This window comes from Lutjanus erythropterus, chromosome 18 (genome assembly GCF_056507025.1).
Source record: "Lutjanus erythropterus isolate fLutEry1 chromosome 18, fLutEry1.hap2, whole genome shotgun sequence".
Classification (NCBI taxonomy): domain Eukaryota; kingdom Metazoa; phylum Chordata; class Actinopteri; order Lutjaniformes; family Lutjanidae; genus Lutjanus; species Lutjanus erythropterus.
This window is the reverse complement of record NC_139334.1, coordinates 17,549,432-17,567,799: the sequence shown is the minus strand read 5'-3', so window position 1 is coordinate 17,567,799 and position 18,368 is coordinate 17,549,432. Positions and strand designations below refer to the sequence as shown.

At 42.6% G+C, this 18,368-nt stretch overlaps 1 protein-coding gene across 8 annotated transcripts in view; it reads right to left on the bottom strand.

The window, feature by feature from the left end:
- meis2a (Meis homeobox 2a) overlaps positions 1–18,368 on the bottom strand; it is a 109,807-nt gene that overhangs the window by 51,078 nt on the left and 40,361 nt on the right. For 7 of the 8 annotated variants that reach the window (XM_084742390.1, XM_084742394.1, XM_084742395.1 and 4 more), the window contains one exon: positions 13,580–13,725. In XM_084742390.1, coding sequence (XP_084598516.1) covers positions 13,580–13,725 — 146 coding nt within the window. The remainder of the gene's footprint in view (positions 1–13,579; positions 13,726–18,368) is intronic. The other variant, XM_084742391.1, reaches the window with a different exon arrangement.

Sequence of the window (18,368 nt, the reverse complement as noted above, 5' to 3'; positions counted from 1 at the left end):
ACGACTCCATTACTGTCAGCGCTTACCACCTCCATTATGGCAATTAGGACGTGGTTCCAACACTAGGAATGCTTTGCTATGCTGTGGAATTGCTAACATCTGCCGTGTCTCCGCTCCATGTGTCAGAGTAGAGTTGTCTTTTCTTAAACACACATCTTTTTACAGTCACACTCTCGACGCTCTCCACTCTTTTTTCCTCCTGTTTCTTCAACACTGCTCTCCACATTTATTTTCTTAATTCGACTCAAACTGTGCCTTAAAGAGATCCCTCTCTGTTTGAGTCCAAATAACCTAAAATGATCCGTGAAGAGCCTCGCGGTTCCCGTTTTCAATAGGCTTCATTAGTTTTTAATATCTAGCCAAGGAAAGGAGGGGAAAATGGCATGGAGATAATCAATGGAAAGGGGCTGGTAGCCTATTAATCTCCCCCAAAGGATTGTGGGTTAATACACGCTCTTGCATAGGCAAACATGGCTGTGTGGTGAACACATCTGTCTGCCTGGATGGGCTACTTAATGAAACAGCCAGCGTTTGGCTGCTGAGATGGATGTCGTTCCCCCAGTGAAAAATGAGTTCCCTCTCCCACTATGCAGAGCCACACATGATAGGGCTCCATTCAATTCACCGGAGACCTGACTGTGTCCCCGTGTGAGAGCAGCTTAAACAATGAGGGTGCCGGGCAGGACAGGCAACGCATGGCCACTGGAGCAAGCCTCCATGGAGATCATATCAGGGAATCCTAATGTGAACAAGAGTCTGACTGATCTGGGAATGAGAGAGGACAGAGAAAGACTAGAAGAGGAGTCGTACAGTAAAGACAGATAAAGAAGAACAAGGCAGGAGAGAGATGAAGGCTGGGCCACCTGGGATAGATAAGCAGGCTCGATGTGTCTGAGTGACAGTGCACTGTAAAAAATAAACTGTTTGTTTAAACTTAAAAAAGTTAGTGTCCAGGCTGACTGAAAATTTTAAAACTTTTAAAACTTTTCTAGTCAAACAATTTGATTTTAATCCAGAAATTTGTGTCTGTGCAGCCATAAAATCTTGAGTTGACTGAGCTAAAGGGACAAGTAGAGGTGATTCTTTTGTGATTCAATACAAATAAACTTTTCTAGCCAAATAAGATTGAGAATATGTTAGAATATGCTCAATAAGCCTAAGATATTAAGTTGAACCAACCACACTTCAGGCACACTGACAAACTAGAAGCTAGACACAAGTAGCTGTAAGCTATAAGAACTGATTTTTTAAAACTGAGAAAATATTAAAAAAAATCAAATTTGTTATAATGTTCTTCAGTGTCACTGAAGAGTTGTTGGTGCAATTTAATATCTTAAGCTTATTGGATGTGTTTTCTCAAGTACAACTAGATAAATATCAAGTTAATTGATACTTGTCATTTCTAAGTTTAGTTCTAAGTGTCATTAAGAACATCTATATAAAAATTGGCAGTTGTCACGCTAGTGGTCTTGTCAATTTAAATAGGTCTAATAGAAGCATCAGTCATTCATTGACATAAACAGTAATAACCACTTTAAAAATTCCTGTATGATTTTTCGGTGTGAAAACTTTGCTGTGTGCATGCATGTGTAAACATTCTTGCCTATATTTGCCAGGACATGCGTGCATGTTTCTGTGTGTGTGTGAGTGTGAGTGTGTGTGCATGTGTGTGTTCTGACAGTGTCGGAGGTGACCCCTGGTCAGGGAGTCCTGTAACAGGAGCTCACCTCCGGTTCTGCGAGCTCTCCTCTCAGTGTGCTAAACAGCCACCTGAAGACAGGATTAGCCATTGTGACCCGGCCCCAGAGGTAACCGAGATACACCTCCGGGGACAGACATGAAACACACACTGTCACGTGTTGCGGAGACACAGCCAGGTGGGTGGAGACAGAGACAGAGGAAGATAGAGGTTTAAAAAGCTGTAAAATGGAGACAGGACAGGACAGGTGGCGGCGGGGATTGTAGGAGCAAACAGGACACCTATAAGAGGATGAATGCAAGCAGGATACAGTATAATGTCAAGCAAGCTGAGGTGAAGGTGTCGGTGTTTGCTGCTGTCTAGTGAAAACAAAGCATCAGAGCGTAAGAGGATTGGGCGACCTAACCCAGTGCCTTGGGGTAGCTGAGATTTGTGCCTGTATGAAAATTGATGCCTGTCAGCCTGTCTATGACTCAACTCTGACAGTATGCATGCATGTGTGTTTCTGTGTGCACATACAAGTGTGCATGCTGTGCTGTGACAAATGAGCTGTGCTTAATTTGCGACTGATTATGCGGGCTGCTGGTGCCCTAAACCCCTTTGAACTTGTAATTGCCCCTGGTTTCAGTAATGAACATTAAGGAGGATTCAGAAATGTGTGGCTAATTACACATTTTGCCCCCCTTTTTAATTTCTTCATCTTCATGCTGGATGAGAAAGAGGAAAAGGAGGAGCAGAAGTGGTAGTAGGAGGATGAGAGCCAAGGAGGAGGTTCTGGGTTTGGGGAGGCATACATCGCTGTTGTCGCCCTCTTTATCTAAATAATTGTACAAGCTGGTTTATGGGCTTTAGAGAGGTGCTTTGTGTGTCATTCGCTGCAGCCCCGGGGATACGGGGGACTAGCTTTCCCCCATGATCAATATTCAGAGAGATTCACATCTGGAGCCAAGGCCTGCGCTGCCTGGATTTGGATTTACTGTATATATATATTTATTTATTCTTTTTATTTGATTTTTTTCCTTTGTTCTCTTCTTCCTCTATCCATCTGCTTTTTCTTATCAGCATGTGATACACTCTGAGAAATAGGGGTTCCAAATGGGTTCTGAGGTTCTACCAGCACCATTTGATTGTGTAGAACCTTATTTTGAAGAATGGGTTTGTCAAAGGTTCTCTGTAAGACTAAAGGCTCCATTAAAAAACATTTTCATCCAAAGAACCCTTTTCGGAAGAAAGAGTTTTGTCAAGGGTTCTTTACTACAGTATAAAAGATTTTTTGGTACAACCCCTTGGGAGGGTTCTAGATATGACACCTGGAATATAAAAAGGGTTCTCAGTAGAACCCCCTGAGTATGTTCTGGATAAAATCCTTGGAATATAAACAGATTTTGGTGGCACGCCATGAGTGAATTCTAGATGGAATGACTGGAGTATGAAAGGGTTCCTGGTATAAAACACCTGGAATATAAATAGTTCTCAGTAGAACCCACTGGGTGAGTTCTTTTTAGCACCCTTAGAAGGTAGAAAGATTCTGGATAGAACCCCCAGACAGGGCTCCAGGAGGGCTCTGGGTGAAACCGTCCACAAAAGGTTCTAGGTATAAACCTTCATGGTGGTTTCTGGGTAGAACTCTCTGAAAGGGTTCCAAGTGATACCTTTAACCCAAAAAGAGTTCTTCTGGGGACAGGCCGAAGAAACCTTCATGGTTCTAGTTAGGCCCTTTATTTCTCAGAGTGTACAGCTATTTTTGATACAAGGGTTGCTCATCTATCACACATGCTGATCTGAATAGCCTCAGATGATCTTGAGGGGGAGTGGCTGCAAAGAAATCCAGAGGTTTGAAGTGAATGAGTTCTGCTCTGTGTGGAGAACAGACACCAATAACACATGGCTCGATATATATGCTACGCAGAACTGCTGGAGCAATGGAGCATTCTGGGTAAATGGCTGCGGTGCAGGGAGGGTCCACTGAGGCTAGTGGAGGGGGAAGAGTCGGGGAAAGGAGCAACAAATTGACCCGCTCAGCCTCGCTCTTTGATGTGGACTGGGCTCTCTCTTTAAAAACCAGTCCATATGTTCAGAGGGGGAACGAGAGAGGATATCAGTGGGGAAAAAATGAAAAGGTGAGGAAGTGGGGGGAAGAGGTGAGAACAAGAGACATGGCTCCCAGTTATAAGGACCCCACTGTGCAGGAATCCCACTGCCTGCCCCTGGACTGAGCACTGGGCAAAACAAAAACACGCATTTGAGAGAGGAGTAGGAAGGGAGGGGAGAAAAATCACACAAAATGGCAGGAGTGGGATTTGGTGCAGCCAGGGTCCCATGACAAACCAAACAGCGCAACACAAGGTCTGTTTTTGATTTCTACTCAGTGCCTCCATCCCTCAACCTTTCCTCTTTTCCTCGCCTCCCTCCCTTCTTTTAGCCCGGTTTGCTGTTTCCACGCTTGTGCTGCTCCTTTTTCCCTTTTGCATTTTCTTCTCTTGGTGTGAGATGAATATCAAAGCACTGCTGGGGCAGCTTGGAGGCCTGCAGCAGAATCTCATTGGCCTCCATGGTCCCCCAGCATGCAGCAGCCACCGTTCTCGCAGCTCTCGCCACAACCCCGCAATCAACTGTGGGGGGATGAGGCTAGCCTGCAGGGCGGTACCCCTGGAAGGGTAAGGGGTAATTTAAGGAAACTAGCTCTAAGATGTGAAACCAAAATCCTCTTATACATTTTGTTATGAGTAAGATAACCCCAAAAGTGTAGAAAAGGGAAAGCGGCACAGAATCAGCCACCACCATCTTAATAACCCTGCTTTCCCACCAGAGGCATGTATGCTATCACAGACTACCTTGCAGGGTCCCTTATTACACATGACGTCATTCATCCCTGTTTCTTACAGAGTCAGCTCAGCCAGGTCTCAGCCAACAGAGCAGTGTTATGACTACAGCAGCAGTGCTAAAGGCAGGGAAATGTTCCCAAGCTGGGGCCTACTCTCAGTGGAGCAAAGCACCTCAAACAGGGTTCCCACTCTTTTCTGGACATAATTTTCCAGGATTTTTACAGGACGGATTCAACGATGATCCAGCTGGTATGAAAGACAGGGATCACACCATGCACAAATACGTTACTCTCTGCATAAGTCTGATTTAAACTTAAACTTGCATTGTCTTCCTGACATTCTGTTACTCACTTCCGTGAATAGAGTTAGACTATTTAGATACGGGCATGAACTTGAGATGTTTGACAAATTTTCCTGCAAGTTTGAACTTTTACGACACAAAATTCAGGCTCTGATGGCCTTCTGCCACAAGTAAGACACAGGAAATGTAAATGTCTCTGCGACTATGTTCAAATCTGGCATTTTTACAGAAAATTGACTACAACCAGAAATAAGTTTACATTTGCACTGCAGTTTGCATTTGACTAAAAGAAAAATGAAAACAAATTGTTATCAAACTATATGTATTATGTTGAATGAACAAAAAGAACTTCAGTTTGGGACAATAGTTGTTAAGTCTCAGGCAATTGAGGGTAGAATTCGGGACAGTTGTGGGACACTGAGAGAGAAAGCCCTCATTTCAAGCCCCGCCTTAAAGACGTCTCCTCAGCTCTGTGCATGTGTGTTCTTGGAAGAGTGTCTGACTGTTGAGAGCTGTGAGTTTATAAATCTGACTGCTGTCCACAGGCCTGGCCCTGTTTGTATTCTGCTGCGGTCAGGGCATGTGCAGTCACCTCTGCAGGGGCCGGTCAGCCTCATGCTGTGCTGCTGCTCTTCCATGAGGAAGACACCCCTGTTTTAAAACCTCATTTTAAAAAATGCACATTGCCTCACATTTCTGGGGAACACTCTCTTTTTTGTTTTTCCCTTGCTGTTGTCTTACGAGAGGATATGTTGCAGGGTTGTTTTTTTTCCTTTGGCAAACACTGTGGAGTTTCACACAGCTTAATCACCTCCATGCAGTGGGAACGTGTCGTAAACAGTCCCTTAGCGAAAGCACTCATTTCTGCTACTTCATTAAACAACCTGCATTAAGATGCAAACAGCAGGAATGAAAATTAACAGGGAGGGAGGGAAAAAAAAAGGGAGGAAACAGGAGGTGGAAGGAGGAGAAGTGTTGGGATTATGCAGGAATTTCAACATGCATAATAAGATGATGCTCATAAGCAAAACTATGAGAATGAAAAGTGAAAACAAAAACAAACATGTCTGCTCTTTTTACAAGCACACACACCGCATAGTGCATGTAAGGTTAATGTACTATGCTTTATATGTCAGTGGATTCCACGTGGGGTTAGTTGGCTTTGAAGTGGAACTATGACAGATCTGGATTAGGGGGCAAAGTGTAAAGGTCTGATGTCGGAGCATGAAACAAATTAGGGCTTATTACATTCTAATGCAGCACTAAACCTCTGGAACGACTACCAACTATGCCAAAGCACACTGTAAACAACAGAAGTGCAACACACTAACACTGGGAAATTACCGCAAAGCCGCTCTGCAGTGAAATGGCAAAGTTGGTGCGGCCCGTCATATAATTATACAGCCTGTGAAAATGGGAAGTCACTGGATCTCTCGTCTACACTTTCATTCTGCTCTCTCCTACAAAACAGCATCTTGTTGACATGTTGTAGGGGTCATTTTCTTGTATAAAATTAAGAATTTCTTGAGTATCTTCTTCTCTGTTTGGGTGTCTGTCCCTGTGAGGTCTGTCCATGCTGTGGTGGCCTGAACAGATGGCAGACTGAGGTGGCTTGTGTCTGTTTTCCAGGGTCGCTGAGCAGCAAACGTTAGAACACAGCGGCTAGACAATAGCACTAAACCTTACCCCCCTCCTCAAAGATCTCCTCCACAGTCATTATCAGTGACTTTCAATAACTCCCCGTGCTAAACATCACCAAACTATGCCGTCATATTGTCACTAAACGTCTGTTTTGCAAACACACAAAGCACAGAAGTAAGGTGATGACTCTTTTCCCCTGCGTCTCCCACTGATAGTCACACATTTGGGCAGTGGCAGTGAACCAAACTGTCGCCTGGGTTGCTACGGGTGACTGGAGAGCTGACTTTTGGGCTCCGAGGCAAACGAGCACATGACAGATTAGTGTGTGGGCCTCCTCCAGGCTTCCACCTCTGTGACCTTTAGGAGCCCCCTCTTTACCCCCTCCTCACCCTTGCTCTTACCCTGTAAACCCCCCTCCTTCTCCTTTGTCTCCACCCCCTCTTCATCCAAACTCACACAACAACCCAAGGAGGTGGAAAGCAAACAGATTTTCCATGTATGTCACAGACACAGTTACTTTTTTAATAATATTTATGGCTTTAAAGATATAATATGTATAATAAATTATCTGTACTTTATGCAAGGTAACATTAAATTTCCTACTAGCTGCCAGTTGCTAACTAAAATAAACAGCTAACTAAGCTGTAACTAAATGTAATGTGAATAAAACTTTACATAGTGTACCTTTAAAAAGTTAATTTCTATAGTATACAATACTATTTCAAATTCAAACAAATCAATAATTGCACTGATAAATGAAATAACTAACCAGGAATAAAAAGACATATTGTACCATGTGTACTGGAAAGATAAAGTAGGAATCAGCAAATATGGAATAAACAGCTCTCAGCAGTGTAAAAGGAGAAAGGGCCTGGGCATTTCAAACTGTTTGCAGATGTGTGTCTCCACCAGTTAAATGCTGCTTGTACTGGAACAACACACAAGGATTAGAAGGACTAGAGGAGCTTAAACAAAACTGGGGATACTACAGAGCTGACTGTTTAGTCTACTCAAACAGCGTGCCCTCTCTTTTCGAGGGATGGACTTGTACACTTGTTTATCGTATGGGACAAACATCCGTTGCCAGGGTTTGGCCTTGCCTGTGTCCATGTCTTGTGAATGACCCTAGCCGGCTCTTTTATGTGCATCTATAAAGGGCGGTCGAGAGAGCAGCTAGGAGGGCCCGACCTGGCGATGACACCCTGTTGTCATGGAGACTAATGCTATGTTGGGCTGGGATTGGCGGGAGGGGGGGGGTAGCCACTGTCACTAGTGTCTAATGATGTTTGCAGCACAATGTGCTCAAAGTGAGATGTGTCCTCACTCTGATTAACGCCTGTATTAACAGGACATCTTGTGAGCTCTGCTGTGAGTGTACAAGATCACAATAATCAATTCAGTTGAAAAACACTGTATGTGTCAATACTCAGATTGGGGTTACACTTAGTTTGGATTATTTAAAGTGGGGCTGTATGAGGTACTCATCAATAGTCAGTGTATTACCTACAGTAGATGCCATTTGGTACACCCCCACTTTGGAGAAGCACTGCTGCTGTACTGCTGTGGACAAAGTTGTTTTTTTAATGTATGTATACATTTTTATATAACTATTATTATTCTAATTTCCTATCATAAAGGACAAAGAAAAGCAGTAAATCCCACATTTAAGAAGCTGGAACCAACAAATCTTTGACATTCTGCTTGAAAAAGTAGCTAACATGATTATTCGGTTATCAGAATTGATTAACTAATCGATTAATTGTGTAATCGTTAAAGCTTTATGCTTATACTGATATTGATTTTCTTAGGTGGGTCTGTTTCTTTAAGATAATAAAAGTGAATAATGTATTGTAACGGTCATTATATTTGAATACCATCTAATCATATGTGTACAGATCTCATCTGAACACACAGTTGTGTTGCTCACAGTCCAAGCACTTCCCAAATGACCAGGGGATGTATCACTTCCCTTTCAAGGAGCCCAGGGGACCAATACACCTGGCTTAGCAGCTTAACAGAATTTCCTCCAAACACCCAGGCCAAAGGGTGGCCCGGCACAAAACCTGAGATGCTTGATGCCTGAGAGGGCTACCTACTTACCCATCTGACTGACTGACCACTCTCCCCCTCTCACTCCATCCCTCCCCCCTGCCCTCCTACCTTCTAGCTAACACACACCCACGTGTGCAAAACTCTCAACTGGCCTGCGTTGCTCCTGAGGTCCCTTATTTATTTTCATAGGTGTTTGAGGGTTTACACTAGTCAAAAGACAAGGCCAGAGCCCAGAGTGGTATCTTTGGATTTGAGTGCTTCCTGTTTTCATTGCGAGGCCGACCCTTGTCTTTACAAGGGTGAGTAGAGGCTAGCGGGGGGCTAGCAGAGGGCGAGAGGGAAGGAAGGCCAGGGGCGCTGAGGGGCTAATTGTAGATTTTAGAGTTTGCTTTTGCCAAACAAAAGGGCATCACCTCGTGCAACAATGAGAGAAAAACTCCCATCACTGCCTCTCTATGCTTCTGCTCCACTTTTCCTCTTCTATCTCACATTCCCTCTATCTACCCATCCTGCATCACTCCCACTACCTCGAGTGGATTTTGTAGTCCATGCTTTTGAAGTGCAGTAGAACATTTTACCCCTAACAGTGAAGTTTACCTTTCTGATAACATAATCTCCCTGTAGTATTGAAAAGCTTATACCAACAGTCTGGGATTTTCCTTCCCCTAATGTGGCTGGAAGACATCCAGAAACTCATGGCGAGGGAGGGAGGGGGAGTATTAGAGAGAGAAAGAGTGGGAGGGGAGGATGGAAGGAGGGAGGAGTGGAGAGACAGTCTGACCCTCTTCTGCCAGCTAACACCAGCTGATCTGTCCAGCCGTTTGCCAATTACATATGGGGCATTTAAGGTTGCCAGCTCACGTGCCCTCTACTGCATGAGTATATGGATTCAACATGAAAGAGGTCAGGGTTATCACAGGTTCTCCACAGAATAATTGTGGAAATTTGCCTCAGGTTCTGGGAAATTGTAATAAACATTTTTCGCAACTTTTACAGACTAAACAGTTGATCAATCAACTGTGAAAATACTCGGCAGATCAATTGGCAACGAAAACGTGGTACGATAGATGGTAATTAAGAGTTGAAAATGAGGTTACTTTCTATATGTGACTGTCATGAAGAAAACCATCTTGTGATTTCTCCCAGGAGAGTGTGAGGTCAGAGTAAAGCAAGCGAGGGCGGGAGGGGGTAGAGGGAGAGGGCAATTTTGTTATACTGAATCCAAAAGCCAACAGTTGTTACTATTGGCCTGTGTTGTTTTTCTGTGTGTGAGGGGGGGGTCCTGTCCTTTTGAGCTTTTCAGAAGATGTGACAATGGCTGGATGTTGAGAACATATGTAGAGAGACCCCTGTGGCTCATGGAAGAGGAGCTCCATGCTGGCCCCGCAGTTTGAGAAAATACAAGGCCGCTCCTTTCACTCCTCACCCCTCAGTTAATGAATGCATGAATGGCAGAATGCCGCTATAGGCCATTCAGGGGCCAAAGTCCCCAAGAATTCACCCCGCGCACAAACGCATCCAGCAATAGCAAATACATTTGCTTAACAAATTAAAAGAAAGGAGAATGGCTAATGGGTGTGAGTGTGTGTGCATGTGTGCGTGTGTGTGTGTGAGAGTGAGAGAGTTTATGGGTGGGAGAATTGGATGGTGAGAAGAGAAGGGGGATAATTCAATTAGTCCTCTTCCTCAGTAGAGAAATGAAGGCAGGTTAAAAGGGAGGGATTATTATTTGTACAAGACTGGCCAGGGCCTTACACAAAAGAAACAAATAAAGATTGGAGAGAACATCTACAAGCAGGGGATGTGATAAAGGAGAGAGGGACGGAGAAAAAGAGGGCCTTGAAAGCTCTGCTCCATCTGAATTAACCAGCTCGCTGAAAAATGCGCCTGTGCTGTGCCCAACATTGGGCTTTCCCTCCCTCCTTCTTTCTTTTCCACTCTTTCAATTCAATTTTAAAACAATTCTAAAGAAAATTGCTGGCGACTCGTCCAAAAGCTCTGTATGCGTCATTCTGCCTTTCTCTCGGCATCTTTATACACAGGGGAGTGCTGAAGCTGTGCGAGGAAAGATGCCAAATAATGAAGACATTTATAACTCACATAAGGTGCGTTTCTGTATTTTGTGCATGCATATATGACCATACAATTAATTTAACTTCTCTAAAACATTTTGTCTTTTCTGTTTGTCTCCTTCATACTAGGGCTGCTACAATATACTGATATTGATGATAACTGTGTTATTTAAAAATGAAATACTGATATCATGTTATTATTACACAGCTTTGTTAAATACTTGATTCTGATTAGTCGATTACAGCATTATCAGGTCTGTTATTTCTGAATGGCAGAATGTTGCTATGAATAAAAACTTTTGCTATGGACACAGTTTTGATCATAGAGTGTAATAAAGTAATTTTTAAATCAATATAATGATTTTTAAAATAATATTCTATGGCAGATTATTTAATTATTGATTAAGTAGCCATGGAATATGCAAGATAATGTGCAGTAAGCAGGTCATTATTGTGAAATACTCCTATATATCAGGGTCCTGCATTATTACCCATTATTTCACAATAATGACCTGCTTAATGTACATTATCCCTTACATGATACATATGATAATTAGGATTGTAAGAAAATAACAATACGATTGGGTATTGCTAAATTATGTTTTGTGATACTGTATTGATTCTCTGCATTGTGGTAACATGATACATGCAAAGATTTGTGGCAGTAATTTAAAATGTGGTCTAAATAGCAGTGTTATTTATCTTCACTGTTCTGACAGCGTAAAAAAGTACACTTTTTTACTTTATACATATAGTGGTGTGCTCTTTATACTGACAGTTTTCATAAAATTCGATTGAAAAATAGCCGTATATTGCCTTACTTACAGTATAATGATATATCACAATACATCGAATCGTAGCCGGGTATCATGATACATATTGTATCACCAGATTCTTGCCAGTTCTCAGCCCAAATGATAATATTGTTCAATAATCTAGTCCCTAGTCTGGTTAAAGATGCATTTGACCGCATTATTATTACTATTATTAATATTTTATGGCTACAATAATCGTGACAGGCATTCTACTACATGCTCAGGAAAAGAAAAATACCTAAAGCAGAAAAACTCTCTAATAATTAAGAAAAAAAAGTTTAGCCTCCCTCCCGCCCTCAGCGTCTGAATGAAGCCTGGTCTGTATGGTTTTGGTGAGAGGTCTCCAGTCAGGGAGCGATGGTGCTGTGAACAGCTGTGAAGTCATTTTGATAATGATGAGAATAATAAGCATGCAGACTGGCGTGGTGGAGCCGCTAAGGCCTGCGAGGCTCAGGGCTTTGCTGTTGCAGCTTCACTGCTCCTGAATAGATAAAAGTGATTAAAGCACTCCTGATTATCCCTGACCAATATGTAATGGATTTACAGCCCTTTCAATTAGGCCGTATTTGCTGGCCACACATTACTTGGGCTTTTGGTTGGGTAATCAGGGTACAGGGGCTTTGGGCACTAGACAAGGGGAGGGGGGGGGGGCGGGTACAGGGTGCACAAGGGGCACCTGACCCTCTTAAATGTAAGGCTGAGGATCTAAACTAAGTCTACTTTCTCTCCTCTTTTACTCCTCCCTTCCCCCTGCATTGTCCCTCCATCTCTGGGACAGGAGGCCACGTGCTCAGGGAGCAGCTTATGTGTCCTGGCGTGGCCACCTCCTCCTGAAATCTGACCTGCGTTGCAAAATCAATACAGCCCGATGTTCTGATAATGTCCTGACATTAGCAAGGGTGGGGGGACATGTTGTCCATCGCCATATACGTGACACACACAGACAGACAGACAGAAAAGCACAAAGAGTAGTTCATCACTCCACCAAGTACGTTTGAGTGACTGTGGCATTTGAATATTTAATCCAAGCCATGTAACATCGCTGTGCTCACTGAAGTGAATGAGCTGTCTGACTGAACTGTTGGGCAAACAAACAATTTCCTCTCAGCTTTGGAGGAGAGATGTATTTGCATCTCAAGATTAAAGGGATATTTTCATGTATTTAAAAAGTTTTCACTGCTTTAGCTTGCTGTCAGACTGCCTTTTCTGATAGGAAACTGCTGTTTTATAAGCCAAATATCGCACTCTAGAAAGTAACAAGACTCCGTTGGCAAAGACAGAAATGTTACCTTGCACAACATGTGACTTACTGGTCTACTGATGCCTCAACTGGTTAATTTGTTTGTATTACTGCGTGACATTTTGTTTGGCTAATAAAACAGCAGGTTTGCAGGAGATAAGACGGTGAAAATATTCTAAATATAGTGCACAATTAAACTGATATTGATTATTTTAGGTCACTGCTGACCCTGTTGACAGCAGTACATTGCTTAGCTTCCTTCACCTGTACTCTTGTCTGCTTCTCCAAACTAGGGCCATGTCGACTGTCATCCAGCGTACACTAACTATGGATAAGTACCTCATACAACCCTGCTTCACATAATCTTACCTATCCCTTTAAACATATCCAAAGCCAACTAGATTTTAAAATATGAAACTAAACAACACATCATGTTCAATATAATGAAAAAACGGCCTTTTTAAAGACATGACACAGATGTAGGCTTGCATATTTGTACCCATAAACATCTATATACCTACACAGGACTGTAAGTATCGTAATATGATTTGACTTTAAGTTTCAGTGTACTCAGCCAAAATCTTTAGACATATTTACACTCATGATCATTCTCCAGTAAATACCACTCCCAGAAAAACACTCCTCTTCAGGCCAAACAAACAGTGCATCTCATATTTGAGTAAATGTCAGGGATTGTCAGGCCGTCTCCCTCTAACTCCGAGCATGCTGAGCAGAGTAAACAGTCCAAACTGATTAGATTGACCTGGTTGCTGTGTCCCTCTGACAGGTGGCTGACAGGTGAGCATCACAGCTCTGCCGTCACTCACTCATTCACTCAGTAACAACTGTGTGACAGGTGTGTGTGAGGGCTTAAGCATGCTTTTTTGAGCGTGCGTGGTGTTGTCATACAAAAAAAGTAATGGGTTATTCTTACCGTGAGATGCTGGAACAGCCACGCCCTCATGATGTTCGTGGCCACCTTCGGGAAAATGCCACGCTTTTTCTGCCTCTTCTTATCCTTGTCTGGATCATCGTCATCCCCTGTGCCAGGCGATGCAACGCTGTTGTCTAAGCCATCTCCTGGACGGAAACCAAACCCGGAGTTAAATAACATCCCAGACCACACCACTGACTCAGAACACATTAAAAAAAAAGTATGATCTAAAAATTCTCAAAGCTGAAACAGAAGTCAAAGCTGAATTTTAAGGCTCATGAAAGACGGATAAGTGGACAAATACCACGGATACCTACAAAGGAATTCAACTGAGGCCTAAAGCAAAGCCAGTGTTGTGCAGTGAAGATATGGAGGTAGGGGGATTTAGATGGCCTTAGACGAAGGCCTGTACAGAGAGTGAGGGGTTTACACAGAGGCCTAGCAGAGTTGTTCTATACCCCAGAGCACAGGAGAGGGGAATAGGGGTTAATGACTCTAATGTTATGGTTGGACGCTGAAACACTAGGTTCCTCATTCCACTTCTACAGTAGGAGGAGGAGAAAGAGAAAAAAATGGACAAGAAAAGGACAGGGAGCCTTCACGTACAGTAGAGGCTCGGACTCATGTCATTAATTCAATTAAATTTGCATGCTTGACATAATGTAGAGTGTTTTTTTCATCTCTTGAAGAAAGCCAAAGGGGACAGGATGGAGTTCTGCAGACATATACAGTAAGAAACAGACATTCACGTTGCGTGCCTGCATACAAACACAACTCAAAGGCGCTGATAATTCACGGCATGCAGAGTATTAAAGTAGGGATGTGATTTGGGGTGGTTCATTGTTGCACTTCGATGCACATAATGGACTCGTCTGCTTCCCCCCACCCCACCCCAAACTCTCTTAGTTCTCCTCTCCCACTCCCTTCCCTTGCAGCGACCCCTCCCCATTCCGCCACAAGATTAGCATGACAGGCCAGCGGCGGCTTCGCCTGCATTAATGTCCGTCAGCGTTTGATTTCAAGAGGAAAAAACATGCGCATACCCCGGCACGATTTCTCCTTTAAATCGAAGTTTCCATCTTTGTCCCTTGCCTTTTTCTTGTTCTTCTCTTCCCCGGCATTAATTGTGCATTAGCAAAAATGATTTACTTTTAACAGTCATAGTTATTTTTTCTTGCCCCCGGGCACAAATGCCTTGAAAGCCTTCCTTGAGGGCATCTAAATTATGTATCTGAAAAACTCCTCCACTAAGGCAGAGAAGGACCCTGACGTTCTCAAAATTCAGACTCACATGTCCTCCTGTTTTTGGGGAGGCATCAATCACAAGCACCTATACAAGCCTTAATCTCGCATAAATATTTGAACTAATAACATTAAAAAGGGGGGAAAGAAAAAGGATCCGACTGGTGGCGTAATCAAATGCAAAATAAATGAAGAATACAAGGACAGCGGGGGCCCTCACTTCTGACTACTTTCCCCACTTTCTTTTTCTCTTTCCTCCCCCTTGTTTTTCCCTCTCTTTTTTGTTCTCTCCCTGTCTTTCTTTTCTTTCTGTGCACTGTGTTTTCCTTCCACATCATTAGCGCAGAGCCACACGAAAGAGGAAAACAGAGAAGTGCCGACTTTGCGCTCCCTGTGTGAAGTTAGGGAAGAAGGACATATGGGAACGAGGACACAGACTATAGACTGGGGGTGTTGTAATTGTAGAATGGGCATTCATTAGTGGCAAATGCCGTAAATCCCAGGCTAAGTACGAATCCTTGTTCAGGAAAGCCTAAAACAATAAACTTTGGTCTGGCCGTAGCCCTACCCTGACTGTGAGGGGTTTCCTGAGAAATGCGACCCAGACGGAAGTCAAGTCTAACTCCCCCAAGTTTGCTTCCAAACTTCAACAACAACACAACTTAGTGAGCTGTGAATTTCAACCACCCTCCTCTTGTTTCTCCGCTTTTGAGCTCCACTGAATAATGTTGATACACAGTTTGGTTGTTTGTTTGTGTGCCGCCAGGTTTTGTGTTGATTTTCGAGCCGGTCTCCAAATCCCTCTCCTGCTGTGAGCAGTCAGGCTCATCCAATGGAACCACACAGTGGCCAAAAGGCTGGCAGATTAATTTTATTGACGTTTCCATTTTCACTGCAATGCGATAGCCTCCCCCCTGGCCAGGGCCAGAGCGACCCGTGCGTATTTACAGACTGACCTGTCACTTCATTACCCAGCATGCTCGCTGCCTCCTGCCCTAGCCCGCGAGGGTGAAACCAGACTCCAAGGCTTCTTTCAGCTCCTCTCTCTGCCTCTGTCTTTCTCTCACATGCACATGGATACTGTCATGTGTACACAGCTCAGACATGTGGCATTCAACCATGAATTCTGTGTACAGCATTGATAGCCGTTTTTGTTATATTGTATTGTAGCAGCAAATAGTGTAACCGATAATAATGTAATATACTACCATTAGTATAACAACTGCCAATAATGTGACAGTTTTTCCATTCTTTATATCATAAGAGTTGATAAGGCAATAAATGGCCAATAATGTATACAATTCCTGAACCAAAAATGTAATGGTTTGTGACCATAATGTATTTAATGATTATTAAATTACATTACAACACATTATCTGGGTTTAAAAAGTTTTATAAAAAATATAATTAGTTGAGCTGAAAATGTAATATCAAACTGTACTTACATCCCTTTATTTCAGTTTTATTTACTGGCTATTTAGTTTCACATTTCCATGACTGTTGCTTGTTTCAAACACCTGCTGAAAAACCTGAGTTACTTGTGACATAGATGAGTTAATCAGAGTTAGGACTAAGATTCAGCAGTCAGGACTGGTCAGGTTTTTGAGCAGCTATATGTAAGACGCAACAGTAAAGATAAATGTTATGGAAGTCTGACACATAATAAAATTGAAACTTAGTGACATAAGTATATTAATACATGGCTTTGTTAATACTCAATTCCACTTGATCCATTATAACACTCTAAGGTTTGTTATTTCTAACAGACTGTTGCTATGAATACCTGACTGTTGCTATGGATGCAGTTGTGATCATAGACTCTGGAGGAGCAACACAATCCTTTTTAAATCCATATTCATTTTAAATAGAATATTTAGTGTTAAATTATTGATCTGTTTGATAAGCAACCATGTAATAATGAACACCAAAATTACCTGCTCCACTGTACATGATCCTTTATTTATTAGATTATCAGCTCTAATTATTACCGTCATTATTGTTTAACTCAGATTAAAATGTAATAACTTATGTTAAGAGCAAAAAGTGCATTATTGGTTCAGAAAATTGTATTCCCTTATTGATCGGTTATTACATGATCAACTTTTATTACATTAAGAATGGAAGAAATCTTATGATATTGACAGTTATTACATTAATGGTAGTTATTACATTACATATACATGCACTCTAAACAGAGAGTGGAGGAAAATCAAGTGTGGACAGAAGGTGAAAAGAAAGAAAGAAGAAGGAGAAGAAGAAGGAGAAGGAGTAGAAAAAGAATAAAGAAGACCCAACTTGCACAACCTCATTACATCTAAAGGAGAGCTGGTGCTTTGCATCCACCCCCACTCCTTTCTTATGAGCGAGAGAAGGAACGCTGCAGGGCAAATTGTCCCAAACGCTAATGGCTTCTGACTGTTCCCTGGCAACTCTGCCATTCTAACCTGTGTGGATGTGCACTCTGAAAAAAAAAAAAAAAAAGGGGAAAGCGAAAAAAAAAAGTGCAGGGCAGAGCAGGGGGAAGCGTCCCATCATCTGGCCATGTGACACAGATGGGGGTTGGCTATTAGGAGGCAGCCGAAAGGCCTAAGGGAGCCGAGGTGCTGGAGTGTAGCCCCAGGCACTTTTGGAAAAGCAGCGCCCTTGGAGACGGAAAAAAGACAGCCCCCCTTTCTCCTCCTCTCCCACTCTCCCCACTCTCTTTCTGTCTTCCTTCACTCTTTGCTCCGCTCTCCTTCTCCCTCACTATCAATATCTTGACTTAAAGTGCTTGCAATGAAAGTTTGTGCATATTTTCATATGCACAGACACCGAGACGGTGTAATCAGGCAAGATGGAAGACAATGACCAGACACGATGAGGGTGAATGAAAACACTCGCAAACAAACAAGCACAAGTCCAAGAGCGCATTACGCTCACATACATTCCCGCTCTCATCACCAGTGGGTGGTTATTAAAAATGCATTCAGATATATCTCCCTGTGAGTAAATTGGTCTCAGGGCTGAGCTCATTAACGGGTTGGGAAAGGACTGTAAACACGCTGCAACTCTGCTTATCTAATGTCGGCACATTCAGGGTCGCTTCAGGATTTCATGCACAAAGAACTGGTTGAGCACAAAGTGTCCTACAGTGAGCCCGACCGATATATTGCACGACTGATATTATCAACCTGATATTGACCTATGGTGTCCGATATGCACTGTGAAAGGAAAACTTTTTTCACTTAGAGAGCATAATGCAGATTATTTTTATTTTTTAGCTTTATAGGCAGCATTTTATATATAGTTGCTTGCATGGCTATTTGTGTTAAAATGCTGTTTTCTGTTTGTTGTTGCTGTGTTATTGTTTTGTAATGATGTTCTGCTGCTTCTTGTTGCTCTGTATGGCTTTAGTTCTACCTTGAGAATTTTTGTTTTGCTTCTGTCTTTTTGGTATCATTAGCGACTGCAAATGAAAATTAGCCAGCAGGCTGACATTCTCACATTTACAGAAATGTTGATTAATGTATGTTGTCTTTATAAATAAAATAAATGAAATGAAAGCAAT